Source organism: Melospiza melodia, chromosome 15, assembly GCF_035770615.1.
Source record: "Melospiza melodia melodia isolate bMelMel2 chromosome 15, bMelMel2.pri, whole genome shotgun sequence".
NCBI classification, from domain to species: domain Eukaryota; kingdom Metazoa; phylum Chordata; class Aves; order Passeriformes; family Passerellidae; genus Melospiza; species Melospiza melodia.
In genome coordinates this window covers 2,823,450-2,843,454 of record NC_086208.1, presented here as the reverse complement: position 1 = coordinate 2,843,454, position 20,005 = coordinate 2,823,450, and the positions used below count along the sequence as shown (strand labels likewise).

The following is a 20,005-nucleotide window of genomic DNA, read 5'->3' as shown; positions in this document are numbered from 1 at the left end:
AATCAAGTCCCACTCCCCTGCCATGGCCAGAGACACCTTCCATTATCCCAGGCTGCTCCAAGCCCTGTCCAGCCTGGCCTTGGGCACTGCCAGGGATGCAGGGGCAGCCACAGCTGCTCTGGGCACCCTGTGCCAGGGCCTGCCCACCCTCACAGTCAATATCTATGTCTAAATTCATTATTAAATTTGACACAAGAACATATCTGATGCCCCCAAAAATGGCTGTTGGAAGTAAAGGATTATTACCAGCTCTGTGCTCTATTCAGATGCAGAAAGAATTAATGGAAATTATTTATACACCTCTCCAGAGCCACAACCATCTTAATCTTGAAGCCCCATCCAGCCTGGCCTTGGGCACTTCCAGGGATGCAGGGGCAGCCACAGCTGCTCTGGGCACCCTGTGCCAGGGCCTGCCCACCCTCACAGCCAGGAATTCCTTCCCAATATCCCATCCATCCCTGCCCAATGGCAGTTTCAAACCACAGCACCTTGCTCTGTAGAAGTCAGAGCAGCAGCAGGGCTGTGGCAAAGAGAGATGCAGGTTTTCAGCTCCCATCACCAGGCCAGGCTCACTGGGACACACAACAGGACTGGATGGGTTTGGACATTCAATCCCCACTCCCAAGTCATCCTGGTCATTGCCTTAATGGCAAACTCCCAATGGCACCAAGACAACCCAGCTGTCCCTGCAGGACAGCATCCACATCTGAGAGGCAGCACATGGAATTGTGTGGGAGCAGCACCAGCCCCATCCCTCACTCCCAGCCCAGCCTCCTGTGGTGTGTGCTGACATTCCTGCCAGGATCACCATCACTGCCACTCCCAGAGCCTGGGGAAGGTGCAGCCATAGCTGTGGTTAGAGCCCAGACACAGCTCTGTGCTCTCCTATCCATTTAAATAAACATGGACAGGGAGGATGAGCCCATCTGTGCTGTCTCCTTTTTGCCTTGAGCTCCACAAGCTGCCAACGCCAGAAATTCCACTCCCGTTTGGAAATCCAGTGTCAGGGAGGGAATGAGCATCTTCTGGGCAAAAATTACATTAAAATAAAGGGCACACACTCCAACAGCTCTGCAGGGAATTGGATTTTCTGAAACAAGGTATGATAATGGAGAGAAAGCATTTGTAAGCTCTAATATCAATCTTCTTATCAAGATTTAAAACTAACAGACTGCCTCGGTGTGAGAAGAGCATCCTACAAATTTCTAGCAGAGCCAAATTTGACAAGAAATCCTCTTCCTTCCTCAGACTCTTACTGAGACTGTGGCAGTATAAATACATTAGAGCTTTGAAAGAAAACTAGCACAGGAACATTGCTCTTCCTACACCCAGATCCATCCTTGGAGCTTGAAAATGGAGCTGTTAATGTATTCAAAACTCAGTAATAATGAAAAATAACCCCAAATCCCAGCACTCAGAAGAGGCTCTACGAGCTGTATTTCACTCACCACGTGTGAGGGAATATATGTGAGAATAGAGGTGTTTCTATGCACAAATCCCTCTAAAATGGATATAAACAACAACAAAAAAAGGACCAGCTTTACACTGCAGCAATTCTCTGTTTAATCCCTTTTCCCTGTGTTTTCCTGTTTGCAAGTTGTTGCTGGAGCACCTTTAAATCAAGCCCTAAAGCTGTGTGGCTGCAGGTTATTTACAGTCAGCTGGGGTTAATAAAACTCATCACACAGAGCCCGGTGCTGGCTGGAGCTGTAACTCATCCCCGGAGCTGCCTCCCACGGTTTAATAGCTCCACGAGGTGCAGGGAAAGATGGAAGGAGCCTGCAAAACAGCGGTTTAAACAACAAAAAAAAAGCAACATTTCTGACTCTCCACCTCCCCCTGCAGGAAAATTAGCCAGGGATAGATGAAAGACTTCAACATTGTATCTTAAATCTGATTTATGCTCCAGGGCATGGGGAAGAAGGGGCATTTTCTCTTGCTACTATGCACTGCATAAATCTCATTGAGTTGCTTACTCAAGATTTGTGGGGTTTTTTTCTGATTTAAGACATTTACAGTTCTGAGTTACTCCAAAGAAAGATGGTTTCCTTTATGAAATTAATACCCTGATTATTCAATTAACTTGCCATATAAATAGAATTGATTTGTTTAATTGTGTTCTACTACATGCTGCTCAAGTTCAACCTGAAGGTGAAGTGGGATGATCTGTAAATAAACACACACTTGTCACCCCCTGGACCTCCCAGTAACAGTGAGGCTCCCAGGGCAGAACCAGTTTGGTCACTGGGAAATCTCTGATAGCAGCAAGAGCTGCTGAGATATCACTGGGCAGTCCTGAGTCCATCTGGGGGGGTGAGATTTGCACACATCTTTAACACAAGTACATGATCCTGATCATCACTCCATAAAAAGTTTATATCAAGCCTGATAATGCTCAATTCAAGTCTAAAATTTGATTCAAACAAATAAGGCTGGAGAGAGGTTTAGTAACAAATACCTTTAAAAAGAAATTTGAAAAAGCATGGTTTTTCTGAAAAATGAGAATTGAAAGTCTGTTTGCTCTTCATGAGCCAATTCTGACCATCAGTGCTGACTGCTGAGCAGAGATGTGCTCAGAACAGAGGAAAACCAAAAAACAGGGGGAAAACCCAAAAACCAGGCTACTTTATATGGCAGTTCTCAAGTCCCTGAGGATGCAGACACCACACCTGGAGATACTCAAGGATCCAAGTGCTGGCATGACACCCCAACTCTCCTCTGTTCAAACCATGTCCTGCTTGCTGCCTTGTGCTCTTGTAGGCAAGGAGGGGTCTGAGCCCTCTCTGGGTGTGTGTTCCCAGATTTGGGGAGCTGAGCACACCATGGCAAAGGCACGGCAATAAAATCCCTCATGAACAGCACAGGTGGTCTGAGATACTGCTGGCTCCTCACCACCTCCTCCCACAGCAACACTGGCATGAGAGATATTTCCCCCACAAAGTGGCTGCAGGCATTCCCAGAATAACCAGCTTCTCATTAATTCCAGCATCAGGAGCAAAGTAGTTTGGGGATTTCCAGTTCTAATCCCTCCTCTGGCATTAATTCCTATGCTTAGTCTTTTTCTGTCTACAGCATGAGGTATTTTACATGAAAACTGAAACTAAAATAGTTGTAAGGCATTTGTAAGAAAAGCTTTTCCTTTAGAAAGCAAAATAAAATTCCAGCATGGAGAGGACCAGAATCCAGCCACATCAGTCTTTGAAATTTCCCATTCCATAAGGAATAGCACCTAGAACCTGTCCTCACTTCATCCACTGCCAAAGAATGTTACATTGAAGGAATACTATAAGAACATAGATATATTTACACAAAAAAAATATAGAAGCTGGTCTTGCAAACATTTCAATACTCCCTACACAAGACCCTATACTTTGAGTTCTTCCAGCCTCATTGCCTCAAGATGAAGTTTTCCAGGAGGGAAATCCCAGCCTACCCCAGGATGAGCATTTGCTGTGCACCTTCACTCTTCCCTACTGCTCAAATGTGTTAATGATACAGTCTTTAATTACACAGCCACAGAAGCACACCCTGCCTCCTTCTAATTAGAAGTATAAAAATGAATCACAGTCAGGCAGGGGATGAAATTATTGAGAATTATGAATAAACCAGTGACAAAATCCCAGGACTTGCAGTGTGTGTAATGCATCTGGAAGCGTTGGCAGTGAAGGGGACAAGCCCTGCAAGGAGTGAATGGAGATATTTTTTATTCAAAAAACCTTCAGTGAGCTGCTCCTTGCTCAACATCTCCTGTCATTCCTGTGCCACAGATGCTGTTGGAGAGCTGGGCTAAGTGTAACAGGTGATTCTGTCACCAAAGACTCAAATGCCCAAATTCCAGCTGCACAGACATTGGGAATTCTGACTCTTGAGTGAGCTGCATCTCCTTCAAGTGTCTGAAAATGAAGATATGAGTGAGTTACCTTGGTCTCCAAGGAAGAGGCATCCTTAGGAAGGGATGGATTCATCCCAGCACAGGTGGGAGGAGGTCAGGGAATGGCACAGATGCCCTTTGCACTGACTACACATGGAACACGGGTGATCTGCTGAGCCTTGCTCTGCATCAGAGACGTCTCAGTGCACAGAGATGAATCCCACCCTTCCTAAATTTGTCACTTGCTATTTTTACAGAATTATTTTTAAATTCCCACCAGGAGATGCTATTTTATCTGTATGCAGCATGCCAACAAACTGCAGCTGAAGGCTTCTGTTGTGGTGTGAAGTAATAGGCATCAGCTGGCTTCAAAATCAGAAGACACTTGCCTGGCACCAAGGACTTTCAAAGAAGCTTCAAAAATGAATTTACCTGTTCTAAAAACTGCCTCTAAAATGTTCCCTGCTGTGCTGCCTGCAAAGGATTCCCTGCATCTCTCAGCACAGATATTAATATACACACACAAGAGGGCAGAGCTGTGCTAGCACAATCCAATTTAAATATTACCAGTTCTTTGCAGTGCAGGGATTACTGGGCTGTTGTTCTGGGGAGAAGAGGATGAAGTGAAGAATATTATAGAATTTAATTACCCAGAAATGATAATCCATTTTTTAATCTCACTACTCAAAACTAGCAGCTGCATCAGATCCTGAGCATCACACACAGCACTCGCTGCTCCCCACTTATCGGCGAGATGGAAGTACCCAAGTCTCTTACATAAAACAATGATGTAATTACCAACTAATCTAGCTTATTTAGGAACCAATTTCTTCCCACAAGGTTGGGGGTTCAAATGCACTAAAAGATCTTGGCTTGCATGTGGCCAAATGGAAGGGAATGGGTATGGACAGATAAGGGCTGGATTGGCTCCCTTCGACCATGACATTCCCACTAAGGCCTTTTCTTTCTGACACACTTAGAAGTATTAATTAATTTAACTCAAGGGGGTTGTTTTTATCTGGATTTCTCAGGCAGCCTCACTCTTACAAGTTCAAAGGCAGCTTTGAAGCCAGCTCAAAGAATGGATTTATATTGATTTAAGAAACTGTACCAGAAATTCAGAAATGATCAGCACTGCAAGTGCATGGAATCGACTCCACGGGGTGGAGAGTTCCTGCTCTTCAGATTAAATACTCACAGAATCCCTCAGAACATCTGCAGGAGCAGGAGGGATCCCCACTGGTTCATCTGCACAAGCAGGAGCCACCCAGAGAGAGACAGGACAGCTCATCAAAAGCCACTTACCTCTTTCTGCATAATCTGAGCATTATTTATTATTATTTATTGCATTATTATTTATTAGCATTATTAACAGCCACATTTTGAGACTATTTATTGGCACCTCCTAACCAGAGCCACCACCCAACAGGCCAAGCAGTGCATTGTAATATATCCATTTATATGATACTTTTCATTTCATGTCTCCAAATGTTTTGTTAACCAAAAGCCTGCAGCATCCAAAACCTGTCACTGGATATTAGGCCAAGCTTGTGGTTGATAAATGGAAAGCAACAAAAGCCAGAGCACTTTGCCAAAGGTCACAGATAAATCCTTCCTTCAAACCCTAGAAAAAACATACCCCAAAAAATACCCCAATGCCCAGGCCCAGGAGAACACTTGATGTCTGCTAATAGTTTTACAGGGTTTTCATTTTGAAAATGATTTACCTGACCCTTCCTGTGGTAAGTGTAGAGGTGGTTGATGACAATTCAGAATTCTCATTCTTGACAGATTAATGGATTTTTAGAACAAGTTCTTCCCAGTGATTCAAGCAAAATCAATTTTGCTTCAGTGAATTTATTATACTGTGTACATATTTAGGATTCTACCTTGTCATTAAAACACCATCAGTGCATCTCAGAAAGTCTGAGGTCTCATATTCATGTAGAAATCCAAATGCATTTAAAATTGTCCCATTAACCTCTGAACTGTTATTAGATAAACACGAGCCCAGAACTTACTTTCTAAACATTTTTTCCACAATAAAGGGAAATAAATTTGAGTCATGTTCCATAAAAATCAACAATACAAGCTGGTAAAAGCAATTCCCCACTCCAGTACCATCAGATCCTATAAAAGTATTTGATTTGCCTGTGTGGGAAAAAGAAAGTGAGAAGATGGGAGACAGCCTATCTCAATTCCAAACCAGCAAAGCATATAGGAAAATATCTGATTAATTTAGAATGCAAGAGCAAGATTAAAACCCCACCTCAGCACACTGACATTAACTCCTTATCCCTTCAAGGAGCAGAGCTTGAATTTATTTATTCCACCCTCAGTTGCTTGGGGATCAACAGAGGGAGAGTTATGGATGGAGCTACAAAGGGAACTGATTTTGGGAGCAGCTCTCCCAACAGGGGATAAAGGACAAAATAATGAATGCCATTCCTATGTCAGCTGCTGAGGGACAACTGTCACCAAGGGTGGCCACAGATACCTGGAGGGAGTCACCTCCACCATGCTGTTAATTCAGATGATGGCATGGAGAGATTTCAGACCTGATTCCACCAACCCCATCTGCTCCAGAACCCTGCTGAACACTCATCCTCTTCCCTCAGGGCTGGCCTGCCCACAGGCCAGACCCTCCCAAATCCCAACTTTAGGGCTTTGGCAGCCACACATGATGGATCAGCTACTCCATGAACAAATTCCACCTCCAAACTCAACATTATCCTTCTAAGAGCCAAACAATGCAGCTGCTAAACTCTGCTTGTAGGTTCCACCTTTTCTTGGCTCACAGGCAGGATCATGGGAGGAAAGCAAGAAGAGGGAGGGGAAGCTCCTCAATTCAGGTTCAATATATCCAGTGGGAAGCAAGGAACTGTGAGGGGAAAGCTACAAAATTCAGGTTCAATATATCCAATGGAAAGAAAGAAACAGTGAGGAGAAGCTCCTCAATTCAGGTTCAATATATCCAATGGAAAGCAAGGAACAGTGAGGAGAAGCTCCTCAATTCAGGTTCAATATATCCAATGGAAAGAAAGGAACAATGAGGGGAAGCTCCTCAATTCAGGTTCAATATATCCAGTGGAAAACAAGGAACAGTGAGGGGAAGCTCCAAAATTCAGGTTCAATATATCCAATGGAAAGCAAGGAACAGTGAGGGGAAGCTACAAAATTCAGGTTCAATATATCCAATGGAAAGCAAGGAACAGTGAGGGGAAGCTACAAAATTCAGGTTCAATGTATCAAACCTGCACTGCTGAAAACGTGGCCTTCTGTTAAAGCTACAAACCTCAGGTGTGTATTTTGTCATTCCAATGATTTTTGGCAAATTTGAGACTCCATTCTCAGAAACACACATTTAATGCCTCACTCCTGCCCAGTACAAAGACAGACAAGCTGGACAGGCTGAATGCAGCACTGGGATGGTTAATGGCTTGTTCCCACTCTGCTACACCTGTGTGCAACCACATCATCCATTATTGCTCTATTTGGGCAGGAATTTTACCCACACCAAACTGTTCATATGGTCTCTGCATTTCACAGAAAACACTGACACTAAAGCTTTATCCTGCTTGAAAACACAATGCAAATATAAAATGGCAATTTACTGTAACAGAAAGTGGCCATTCAATGTTTAAAATGCCAGTTTAAAGTAAGTTTAGCGGCACTTTTCTGTTCAAACAGCACTGATGTAGCCTGGCTCCTAAAGTTCATCATAATTCTCCTCAGCCAAACTAAAATGGGATGAAATATTTAATTAAGATGTTCTACAAATATTCTATTAAAAAAAAAAAAAAAAACCACAGCTGTCATGGGAAATAGATGCTGCTCTTTCCTGCCAAATTCCACCAAAAAATATCCAACATCCTTTGGTTCTCCCTCCTCCTCTTTTTCATGCCCCCAGTCCCCCACCCACACACAGAGGACACTGTTACATCACTCCAAGTACAAATCTTTTTGCTGCCCTCATTTCCCAGAGATTAACGATCAGGCAGCTCAAATCAGCTTTCCCAGCTGCACTGAAGTCAAATATTAAATGGCAAAGCCCAAAGGCTTTGAAGGCATTTCAGTCAGAGCAACCCGAGGTGTGCCAGGCCTGGAGGTGCCTCCATTTACCTTAAAGGACAGAAAAGAGAATTACAAAAGTCACGGGCTAGAGGATTTTTTTAAAAATCATCCTGCTTTACTTGGAGTCAAGGGTTGTGTCAGTGTAAAAGGGAGATCCAGAGGCACAAATAAATGGGATTGCACAAGGAGGCAGAGCAGGGTGGGGGTTATGGAGGAGGAGATAGGAGTCATAACCTTTATAGGAAAGGATAGAGATGAAATAGCTCACCAGGGAGCCCATCAGTGCCTCCATGGAAGTCAGACTAATTGCCTCAAAGTAACCAATTTAGAGTCATTTTAGAGCAATCATTGCTCTGAAAGAGTTGAGGGTCAAGATAAAAGTAAATTTGGGAGTTATTTTTACTTTCCTGCAGGCCTGAAGCAGCAGCAATCTTCTCAGCTCTGGGCAAGCTCCCAAAGAGGCCTGGGCTTGTGCTGAGCCAAGCCCCATCTCCAGGACATCCACACTCTGCTCAAGGGCTGGAATTCTACAGGAATTGGGATTATGCAAGGTTGGCCTGAGCTCCCCAAAAGCAAAGGGGTTTTTCCAGCTTCCCAAGGCCTGCATGCAGGACAAAGAACCCAGTTTGTCATTGCAGAATGTCACTGCAGTGCCCAGCTGCCAGTCAAACTCGTCTTTACTGCCAGCATCATCCCAAGGCAGGCTCCATCCCATTCCCCATCAGGAATACTCTGACAGGGCAGAAAATGGCCAGAGGGCTGTGCTCACCAGTGAGGGTCCCTGAATGCAAAGGCAAGGCAAAAAGAGGACTGCTTCTGGCACTGGGAGGAAATATTCCTAATTAAAATCTGAACTGTGCACTCAAGAAAGGAGAATCTATCAAAAACCACCCCAAAAGCTCAGCTCAGGTAGGCACAGAAGCTCTGCAGGGAGCACAGCTGGGCTGGAAGGGGAGCAGTGCACAGAGAAGGGAACACTTTGTGTGTGTCAGGACAAATCCTGCCTCAGGAATGAGGGAAAGCAGAAAAGAAGAAGCTGAAGAATTTACCAGATCCCTCAAAAACAGCAGGAATTGGTCAAACATTTGGAACCAACAACAGAAATTGTACCTGTTCCAGTTCAGATTCAACCAAGACTTCAAAACCAACAATTTGCACTGAGTGAATTAACACATTTTCATTATTAAAAAGAAACAAGCAAAAGCAAATAAACTATAATAAACTCACAACCTGCCTGATTAGATATCACTTTTACTTCAAAAATTGGAACATGTGACATAAAAAAACCCACAAGATGGAATGTTTGCTTCCCAAAATTATTTCCAGAGCAAGACATCATTCTGAAGACCCAAAACAAACCTGTTACTATTTGAGAGGATAAATGAGTATCAAACTCATTAGCAGCCCCACAAGTAAGTACACAATAAAATAAACACTCTCTCAGATTATAAGCAAACATGATACAGGCTGTGGCTATGGCAAGTCAGCCAGGAACAGCACTGAGCTCACAGAGACCCTGGAAAAATACTGGTACTCAGCAAATTACAGTCTAGACAGTCTCCCCTTTTCCCAGAGGACATTTATTTCCTCCTAGACAGCTGCAAACACTACAGAAGAAACCTTTAAACCAACCTGCCCAAGAAACACAATCACATCTTCAAACAAACCTTTTTTAGGACGGGGTTTTGTTGGTTCTGTAGCCGCTGGCGATGGAGAAACCTGAAAAGACAGAAACCAGGAGTAGTAAATAGACCAGGCAAGGGTTCTTGAAGCTCTGTTCCAGAAAATAATCAGAAAGGACAACTGGCAAATCCCAAAGGAGGGCATAAAAATAGCAGCATTGCTGCTGGACAAACTCTGCCCTGCCAAGCAAGGCAGAGATTTCTGATTAAATAAACACCCCCATTGTGCAGCACATCCCTGTTGTGGGGTCACTTCTGATCACCTGCATCCCAAAGTGATCTTTACCTTGCAAAAAAAAAACAATACTGGAGCATTTAAGGACCTAATTAGAGATCACAGAGAAAATAAGTCAAAGCCATTTATCATCAAACATTTATGATGTTAATTAGGCAGAGCTGTTCCTGGGAATCTTCTGAGTGCACAGGATGTGAGCACAGGGATGTCCCATCACATGGAGGGCAGGGAACCTCCCCCAGCAAACACTGCCCAGAGCTCCCAGTCTGTGGAAAATACATTAATTTTATATGATTTTCTTACTTTACATCAGCCATCAAACCTTCATGGAAGAGAAATGGGCTTACACAGGAAAGTATTTTTATTTTTCCTTCTGATTTTTGGGAAGACACAACACAGGATTTTATGCATCTGTGTCACCTTCCCTCTCCTTAATAAATAATTTTTAAAATCAGAGATTCAGACAATCTTTGTTCCTTGGAATGTTTTGGGAACACTTTCTAGTTGCATCTTTTTCTTTACTGGAGACGGGGCAGATCAGAGAGGCTGAGACATAAAAAATAACCAAAGAAAGGCTCTTCCTTTTGTTTTGTTTTGTTGTTATTTTTTCTTTTACTATTTACTTTTTTGTTTCTTAACAGTTTCTAAAATTTTAATGACTTTTCAGATTCCTATTGTGAAAAACTGAGCTGGATTTTCACGGATTTACCCAACTCTGAGCACTCCATCCTCAGCAGGAATAACCAGCACAATCACCTCATTTTTTTACATATTGCAATTTTTTTAATCTGCACACCCATCATTCTGAGTATGGCCATTATGTAGAGTAGGGTTATTCATTCCTCTCACTCTGCTAAGACTTTCCTGGAGTTTCTCCTATTTCCTCCTCACCTGAGTAACTTTCTACCCATCCTTTTGTCCAGGTAATTTCTAAGAACACTGAACAACCCAGGCCTGGTACTGACCCCTGAGGGGCTCCACAGCAACCACTCTCCACCCCAAAAAATTAAACAATTATGGAATGGCTTGGGTTGGAAGGATCTTAAAGATCATTTTGTTCAGTCCTCTGCCATGGGCAGGGACACCTTCCACTGTCTCAGGCTGCTCCATGCCCTGTCCAACCTGGCCTTGGGCACTGCCAGGGATCCAGGGCAGACACAGCTGTGCCACGGCCTCCCCACCCTCACAGGGAACAATTCCTTCCCAATATCCCGTCTAACCCTGCCCTTTTCCACTTTTTAGCCATTCCCTGTGTCCTCTCCCTCCATCCCTTGTCCCAGTCCCTCTCCAGCTCTCCTGGAGCCCCTTCATGCCCTGGCAGGGGCTCTGTGGTCCCTCCGAGCCTCCTTTTCTCTGCACACCCCCAGCTTCCTCAGCCGCTCCTTGTGCTGCAGCCCCTTCCCCATCTCCTTGACTTTTCCCCTGTTCCAGCACCTAATAATCGATAATTAACGTTGATTACCTCAGCACAGGCTGAAGTTCCCTCACGTTTTCCATACCAAGTGTGCAGATTAAAAACTCGCTCTTCAAAAGAACTTCCCGCCGCCGCTGCCACCCCTCACTTCCCTTCACGTCCCCTCCCGTCCCTGTCCCCTGCCGTCCCTGTCTCCACCTCAGCCCTGGTGCCTCTCTCCCCTCTCCCCTCTCCCCTCACCGTGGCGTCCTGAGGCTCCGCCATGGCCGCGGCGGGCCGGGGTTGCCATGGCGACCGCCGCCACTTCCGGCGCGGCCATGGCGCGCGGGGCACGGCGGGAAGACTCTTCCCCCCCCCCCCCAATCAATCCCCGTTTAACCTGAAAAACACCCGAAAAAACACAGAAATAATAAAAATGTCCGGCTTTTGGAAAGTTTTATTGGGAACTCCACGGTGTAGAAGGAAATGAGGCCGCCAGTGAGAAGGGATAGCCCGGGAAGCGCTGAGCGGCCGCGGCCCCGCTCCCTCCCCGCCCCACAGTAGCAGCAGGGAGGGAGGTTGGCATGGCGGATTTTGTTTATTTTCCTTTATATTCCCACAGTGTCTGTGGGGATGGTAGTTCGCTGCGAGCGCCTGAAACCCGGGGGAAAGGAGCTGCGGCAGGTTCTCCCACAGAACAGGGCTTTGTCACTGTCTCTTTACCCACAGCCATGGGGACTGAGGACGCCACAGAGCGGGTTCCCTTTGGGGGCAGCGCCCTCATCCCTGGCGTTTTCCTTTCGGGGGACGCGGAGTGAAAACCCAACGCCTTTGTGCTTGTACCTGCCCTGCCCAGCCCAGCTTCCAAGTGTTTCATTGCATGGACAGAGAATTCCCAGCGGGAATGGCAGGGACGGACACGGGCACGGCCGCTCCACGCAGCCCTGCGCCATCCCACCCCTACAGCAGCACCAGAACAGCACGGGGAAAGAGGCTGCACTCCCTCGCCTCTGATCTCCAGGGCAAATAAAGGGAAAAACAGGGACAAAACCACACCACGTCTGATTTCCAGGGCAAATATAAGGAAAAGCAGGGATACGGGGACAAAACCACATCCGTGGAACGTCGGTAGGAGCGGTGAGGGAGGCAAAGTGAGCCCGCTGCCAGCTGGAAACAGCATCCCGTGTTACAGCCCTGCCTGGGATCTGCCTTTTTCATCTGATCCCTTCACAACTTCCATCCCCTGGAAGCTGGCAGAGCAGCAGGAGGCTTGGAGGACACTTGCCTGGCGAAAAATACCACAGGAGGAATTCCTATACAGGAGTAAATTTAATAAAACCACCACCAGTTGTTTACTTTAACATAGCTCTTGTTACAGAAATCATAAAAATGGACTCAGTAGCTAAACTCATTAGTTCTTTCCCCTTTTAATTGAAAAATACTCCGCTGATTTCAGCTTCTACTGCACTAGATGGAGTGTTAAATAGTTGCCAGGACAGGACGCCCAGTGATTGAGCCCAAAACAAACACAAAGACAATTCCATCAGCTTTCCTTTTCCATGTTACGACTCATTATAATGAAGTGAAAATTAAAACAGCAAGAAAGGGTCCATTTGACAGATGAAAGGTGGAGGGAGAGGAGATCCACAGCCGAAATCTCGCAGGAAGCCTTTGGAGAAGTGGTGCAAAACACTCCTCCGTGTCCTGCCTCGGGATCCAAAACAAATCTCTAAACACACACAAACACACACACACGCACTCACACGCCTCCTCTGGGATCACAGCACGTGTCCTGCGTGCACCAGTGGGAACAGAGAGCTGGATTTGGGCAGGTAAAGATAGATCTGGGGCCAAAAATAAACCAAGAAAAAGGCAAGGCATCCTGAACCAGAGCTCCAGGAGCTGCGAGGGGCCGCGTCCGTCGCCAGCAATGGATACACACACAGACCTGGGGGAGGCCCTGGACAGAAAGGAACTGCAGGAAGAGGAGAAACCCAACTGCTCTGGAAAAAGCCTTCCAAAAAGAAAGAAAAAAAAAAAAATATATATATAGATATATTCACTACACCAGCACACACTTCCCCCACCCCAGCCCAGGGAGAAAAAAAAAACAAAACCAAACAAAAGAATCAAACTGAAAAAAAATGCACAGCAAATAGACATAATCTTGAAGATTTTTAAAGAATAAATATTTTTTTGTAATTAAACATTATGCAAACACGTGCCACGCTTGCTCTTTGTCCATGCATATGCGCTATATACAACTTTGAAAAATACTGTGTTGTCCTCTTTTTGTTTTAAAAGTCATATACAAAGGTTGGGGTTTTTTTTCCTTGCTGTGTACCCCCCTCCTTCCCTCCCCAAAAATCCTCTTTACAATGAGCCAATCCACATTCATCCATGTATTTGGGTGGCAGAGAGGAGGAAGGGGGCGGGAGAGCCACCCCCCTTACCAAAGTCCATCAAAATGGCTGGTTTGGACATGAAAAGCAGTGTCAAGAAACTGGTTTAAGTTTCATCTGTACTACACACAGGAAAAGAAAGAGAGAAAAGAAAAAGGAGTCGGCTTGGAGGATGAAGCTACGTTACAAGTTAAAGTTGGAGGGTTTTTTAGTGCGTCTGTCACACTCTTGGCCGCCTAGAATACTGTTGTACAATGGTTTATCTACCTTTTTTTTTTTATTACAATATAATTTACTTAATTTTTCTGTTAACAAAACAGAATCCCGGTACTACAGACCAGCGGTGTAAGAGGCGGAGCAGCGCCCTGGGTGGGTTTTATTGGAATTGCATGAGCACTCTAGGATGGGAAAGGGTTCAGAGTTCATTGCTGCGGGGCCGGGCTCAGTCCTCGATGTACTCCCACAGGTCCTTCTCGTAGCCTTCATGCACGTGCTGCAACAAAACCCTCCGCCGGCTCTCGCAGTATCTGCAGGGGACAGGGACAGCGTGGAGAATGCACATCAGCAATCATGGAGCAGCAGGGACAGGGACAGCGTGGAAAAGGCACTGTCAGGAATCATGGAGCAGCCCTTGTTGCCTTGTGATTTCAGGATTTACCTCAGAAACCCGGTTCCTCCCATGGTGATTCCCTGCCAGGTGTGTCAGTCACCTCTCCTTTCCCATCCCTGACCCCTGCCCAGCACTGTCTGTCAGCCCTGGCATTCCAGAAGGGTGTGGGGTGATTGGCAGAGTCAAAGGATGCTCTCTGCCCTCGGAGGACATTGGGGCATCCAGGTGTCGTTGTCCTTTGAGACCTCCCCTCCTGTACCTGGTTGATGGTCCCCGTGTTCCTTCCCTCCCCCTCTCCCCGGGGTTAAAAGGAACAGCAACCATGCAGTTTGGAGAGTTCTGTTGAAGCTGTTGCTGGGCCAGAATAAAGCTCTGGATCCAAAAAACCCTCCATCAGAACCAACTCCTTTCCTTCACCTTTGTCTTAAAGCTTCTCCAGCAGAGGGAGACCTGAGGAGCAGCCCCTCCATGGGAGGAAGCTCCATCCCAGAGCCACCTGAGCGCCCCTCCATGCCTTGACTTGCATCCACGTGCTCACCTGCAGTGTCTCTGAGGTGAAAACACCACAGTTGCCCCTTTTTGGTCAAGCAGCAAGGGCCAGACAAGCTCAGGCACATCCCATGCAGCTATACTGGTATTATTCCAGTAGCCCTGGCACCAAGCTATCCAAACCTCCAGCATGCCTCACATCCTGTCCCAGACTGCAAGGCAAGCTGTATTCTATTTGCCATCTGGATGGCAGTTGGCTTCTGCTCAGTGGGCAGTCTTCCTTATCTCTTCCACTATCACCCCTCCCTCTGGGGAGACACCTGCTGATAACAGCTATGGAATGTCCCTGCATGGCTGATAAGAACTACAGCATCCCATTGGGAGATGTGAGCCCAGAGGGAGGAGCCAAGCATTGCTACCCAGACATAATCCAGAGGTTTTTGAGACACCAGCACAGCTTCTCCTCTGGATTCCCCACAGGAACAGCAGCTGCCTCTTCCACTGGACCTTCAGAGGAAGAGACTGCACCTTTCTACAGGATCCCTGCTCCAACAGAACCACCCCTGACACTGCAGGAGGGCTGCAGCCACATTTCCAATGGGACTGCCACCAACACCCTGACCCACAGGGTGTCAGGTTGTGTTCTGACTCTGTCAGTATTGTTCTACTTCACTGCATTGTTTATTTTATCCTTTTATTTTCTTCCCTATTAAAGGACTTTATTTCTTGCTCCCATATTTTTTGCCTGAGAGCCCTTTAATTTAAAATTTATAGCAATTCAGGGGGAGGGGGGGGGTTTACATTCTCCATTTCAGGGGAGGCTCCTGCCTTCCTTAGCAGACTCCTGGCTTTCCAAACCAAGACACTTCCAAAAGAGGTGATCCCCCAAGAAGGGAGTTTGTATTTACAGCCTGCTAACAGTGCTAATTAACACTGGCTGCTCCAGTCACTCAGCTCCAGGTCCCTGCCTGGAAACCAGTGTGCAAATTCAGAGTTTTTCAGGCCAAAGTATCCCCAGAACCTCTACAGCTGAGAAACCTTCAGGAGTAACTGGAGGAGGAGGAAGCAGCAGCTGTGGTTTGAAAAAGTCAGAGCACAGGTTAGTGGAGATACATGGAATGGGATGAGCTCTCCCCAAACACAGCCTGCTGCCTGCTCTAAGCCCCATCAGGATAACAAAAAGCCATGTGTTAGCTGGGGAAAAAACTAGCTGGAGGTGTTCAAGGCCGGGTGGGATGGGGCCACCTGGGCTAGTGGAAAGTGTCCCTGCCCATGGCAGGAGGTAGAACAATATTTAAGATCCCTTCCAACCCAAACCAGTCCAGGATGAAAACCTCAGGAGCACTGACACAGTTTTAGATGGAGATGGAAGCAGTCCCAAGGGTTACTGGTCTGGCTGGAGAGCAGCTTTCACCTCACATCCCAACATGTGGCTCTCAGGGGTCATTACACCCATGGAGTATTCCCACCTACTCTGACTGAAAAATGCTGCACATAAAACTGATCCAAGAGCCCTCCCAGGATCCTGAGGAAAAGGGATATCACAGAACAGCAAAGGATGTCATTTTGGGTGTGTTAGAAGACAAAAAGGACAGAAACATTGAACAAATTCAGGTTCCAAGTGCAAACTCTAAATAAACATCTGAGAGGTTCTGGCTGCTGGGAACCTGGCTTGTTTGGCAGGGGTCACACATCCCTCAGGAGAAACCTCCCAGTGGGAAGCTGTCCCTGATCCCAACATGCTGACAACTGGCAGCAATTCCTCACCTAATGCTCAGGACCTGATCAGAGTGACTGATTTATCCATCAGAGCAGCTGTGGCTCCCCTCACTGCTGTCAGCTGGTCAAGAGAAACCCCTGTGCACAAAGTCCCATTGATTTTCAGGAGCATGTGATGGCAAACACGTGGTCTCTGCTTTCCAAACTTTAGTTATTTTTCTGCTGGATGGGTGTGGGGGGCTTAATCCTGTTTTCTAGATATGTCTTTGCAAGCAAAGAGATCCAAACAGCTGAAACTAAACCAGCCTGGAGGGCAGTTCCTGCAGCTTCCCAGAGCTCTTTAAACCCACCTTGATGACATCCTGCTCCCAGTCTTGCATCAAAGGGCACCGTGCAGGACATGATTAAGACATGACTGAACTGGTTAATCAGGGACCTGCACGGGCTTGACAGATGTATTTTCTTCCCAGAAATGTGAAGGCAGGTTTGGGATACTGTTTCCAAGTGATTCAGGCTATATTAGGTTGTAATTTCACCCCTACAAAAGCACCCAGGTTCAGAGGACTGGAGTAAACAAGCAGCTTCATCTGAAATATCAAATTAATGGTGGCCTTAAAGGGTAAATTACAAAATGTCTCCAAAAAGAAGGTCAGAAAAGTCTTGTCCAGCCCCAGCTGTGCTGCCAAAGTTGGACAGGATGAGCCACCAAATCTTAACAGCTCCTGCCACGCCCCAAAGTCCATTGAGTCCTACAGCTCACCCTACTTTGGATATTTTCTTCCCCCTAAACCAGGCATAACAAATTCAGCGATTTTGGCAAAATGCCTCAGAAATGCAAGCCCTAATCCTGTGACTCATCCGCATTTTCAGCTTTGTACTTTTCCACTGTGCAGAAATGATTCCCCTGGGACTGAACAAAGCACTGGCATCTGTGTCACCTGGACCCCAGTCCCTGCTCCCCTTCCCAGCTGGGCAGGCTGCTCTATCCCTCTTCCTTGGGGACAGCTTTCCTACACCCACGTTTTGCACAAATGGACCCAGCAGACAATTAAAAGAGCCAATTGCTCTCTGCTGGCAGCTCATCCTAGGCCAAAGCTGGCAGCTTGGAATAACAAAGTCACTCCTTGTTCTTTGGCCCTGGCTCTGTGGATCCCAGTCTGGTGCTGGCCATTCCCACATGCTCCTTCTGTGCAGGAAGAGCAGTGTACTGAGAGCCATTGCTTCTGGACACGGGATTTTTTCCATTCTGGGGTTGAATCTTCCAGCTCCTGCTCTGCAGAGCAGATGGAAGGCAGAGCTGGGAGCCTCTCCCCACAGGCTGTCACCTCCCCTGAGAGCTGGGACACAAAACCACAGTGCCAGCATCTGCGTGAGGGCTTCACCCGGAGGATTTGGGGCTGGCTCAGGACAGCGCTGCTGCTCTCAGAGATCCAGGGAATGGCTGATCACAATGGGTGGCACAAAGCCAAGAGCAAACAGCTTCCCAAGGATGTGGCTCTGGAGAAACTGTATCTTGGCAAGTGCTCAGGTCACTACCTGACACAGGGCATGGCAACACTTGGCCGCTTGGAGAGAAAGGAGTATTCCAACACAAACCTGTACTTATCCTGTACTTTCTGCTTTATGTCTTGCAGCGAATCTTGGGATATATCTCGCTCCAGGTACCCAGAAAGCACCTCTGTAGCATTCTCTAAGTCTGCTTGGTTATTCTGTAAAGAGATAAGAGAAAAAAAGTGTTTGAGGGAGGTAAAGGAAAGGGGGATATTTTTATTTCAGCGCAATTGGAATCAGTACCAAAATAAAAAAGGATTAGATATCATGGAATCCCAGATTGATTTTGGGTGGAAATGGACATTGAAACTCATCCAGTTCCATCACTGCCACGGGCCACCTTTCACTAGACCAGGCTGCTCCAACCCCCATTCAACATGGCCTTGAACACCTCCAGGGATGGGGCAGCCATAGTTTTGTGATTCTGCGACTCCTCTAACACACCATCCTACACAATACCCAGAGAACCTCTAACTTTGACACAAGAGAATATTAAACCAGACTAACTTACATAAAAGTGGGGACTAGAGCCCTCCAAGCATTAAATCTTATTTCCTCAGTTTTACAATTTGAATTCCTCACAACCCCATTTTCTCCTACCTCAAAGATAATGGACTGATTATTCTTTTTGAGGTAGAAGGCAAAGACGTAAGTGTACATGAGTGTGGCACGACACTGGCAGAGGACGTCGACTGCTTTCTTCAGGAACTGCACCTCGATCCATGACATGTTGTGCTGCTGCATCTCCTCCATCTTCTGCTTCACCTGAGCGTAGAGCTTGTGCTCGAAGCGCAGGCTCTGCATGTGGTTCATGTAGCGGTTGCAGTAGAACAGGTACCTCTGCAGGGCTGCTCGGGATCGCTGCGTTAATTCCCATTAGGGAGAAAGAAAACAAAGAGTTAAAATAAAGTAATGGCTGCAAGAGAAGTAAACCCTTCACAAGGCTCTTCCTGATCCAGAGAATGAGCTTCCTTTCCAAAGGAGGCTCCTCTCTCTGTTGTGTTGGGCAGACAGCTCCGCGCGGCCCCGCTAACCCTGGGAAGCGCCCCGGGCACTTCCCAGCACAGCTCTGACATCCTCACTCCCAACCTTGGAAGCAATTACAATCACACTGCTCCAGCCTCATCACTTCTGTATTTCAGCCTCTCGACTCAAGGTAAAGCACTCAAATGTTTCCAGTGTCATGACACAAGTAAGAAGATGATGTTTTGTTGGGGGGTCTTTTGCTAATAAGGAATTCTAATTACTGTGCTTGGGCTAAGAGGGCAATCTCAGGTTGATTATAAAGCAGGGGAAAGGCACCGTGTGCTAAACAAGAGAACCAAGATGACTCAATACACAGTCATTAATCTTATTTTCCTCACACTGACAGACCAGCTGTAAAAAACTAACACCACGGGCATGGTTCAACTTGTGTGCTCTGGATGTACAAAGGTAGCAAGCACATAGCAGGCAAAGCCATCCCTATCTTAAAAGTCAAAAGACTTAACTGTCCTTTGGATTTGTGCCCAAATCCGTGAACTCCTTCAGAGCAGATGTGTAGGTTTAGAGAAAGCACAGCACAGGGCCGATGATCTCCCTCATCACCAAAGGTTATGGACTCACCTCCTGTGCATCCCTTGCTGCCTTTGCATCATCCTCATTGTAGCGATTACAGTTGTACCTGTAACAGGGACACCGATTCCACAGATTTCAGTCCAAATCCGTGCCGTTTGCACCGCGACCTCCTCGCCCTTCCAGCAAGGCGCGCTCCCGAACTCACCAGGCAGATCCGTGGGGCTCCCAGGGGCCCAGACACACCCAGCAGAACTCCGCCTTGCAGTTCTGGTTCCGACAGACCATGTGGTTGCAGCCCCCGTCCTTCTCGATGGTGACGTGGCATTTCGGGCATTCCTGTCCACAGGACAGAGAGCACCGTTAGCAGGGCAAGCACGGGACCCCAACAGCCTGGGGAACTTGGAAGGGTTCCCACAGCAGGC

The 20,005-nt window shown here is 46.6% G+C and overlaps 2 protein-coding genes across 4 annotated transcripts in view; both read right to left on the bottom strand.

The window, feature by feature from the left end:
• BBS4 (Bardet-Biedl syndrome 4) overlaps positions 1–11,583 on the bottom strand; it is a 37,814-nt gene extending 26,231 nt beyond the window's left edge. The window contains exons 1-2 of one of the 3 annotated variants that reach the window (XM_063169379.1): positions 11,517–11,583; positions 9,613–9,664 (exon numbers count right to left, since the gene is read on the bottom strand). In XM_063169379.1, the coding sequence (XP_063025449.1) occupies positions 9,613–9,664; positions 11,517–11,540 (76 nt within the window). In that variant the 5' untranslated portion in view covers positions 11,541–11,583. Of the gene's footprint in view, positions 1–9,612; positions 9,796–11,516 lie in introns of those variants that run through there. The other 2 variants (XM_063169378.1, XM_063169380.1) reach the window with 2 other exon arrangements.
• Positions 11,584–13,422: 1,839 nt separating this feature from the next.
• Positions 13,423–20,005, bottom strand: part of ARIH1 (ariadne RBR E3 ubiquitin protein ligase 1) — a 50,801-nt gene continuing 44,218 nt past the window's right edge. Inside the window, exons 10-14 of the mRNA XM_063169377.1 lie at positions 19,789–19,919; positions 19,632–19,689; positions 18,627–18,887; positions 18,072–18,184; positions 13,423–14,184 (exon numbers count right to left, since the gene is read on the bottom strand). Coding sequence (XP_063025447.1) covers positions 14,100–14,184; positions 18,072–18,184; positions 18,627–18,887; positions 19,632–19,689; positions 19,789–19,919 — 648 coding nt within the window. The 3' untranslated portion in view covers positions 13,423–14,099. The remainder of the gene's footprint in view (positions 14,185–18,071; positions 18,185–18,626; positions 18,888–19,631; positions 19,690–19,788; positions 19,920–20,005) is intronic.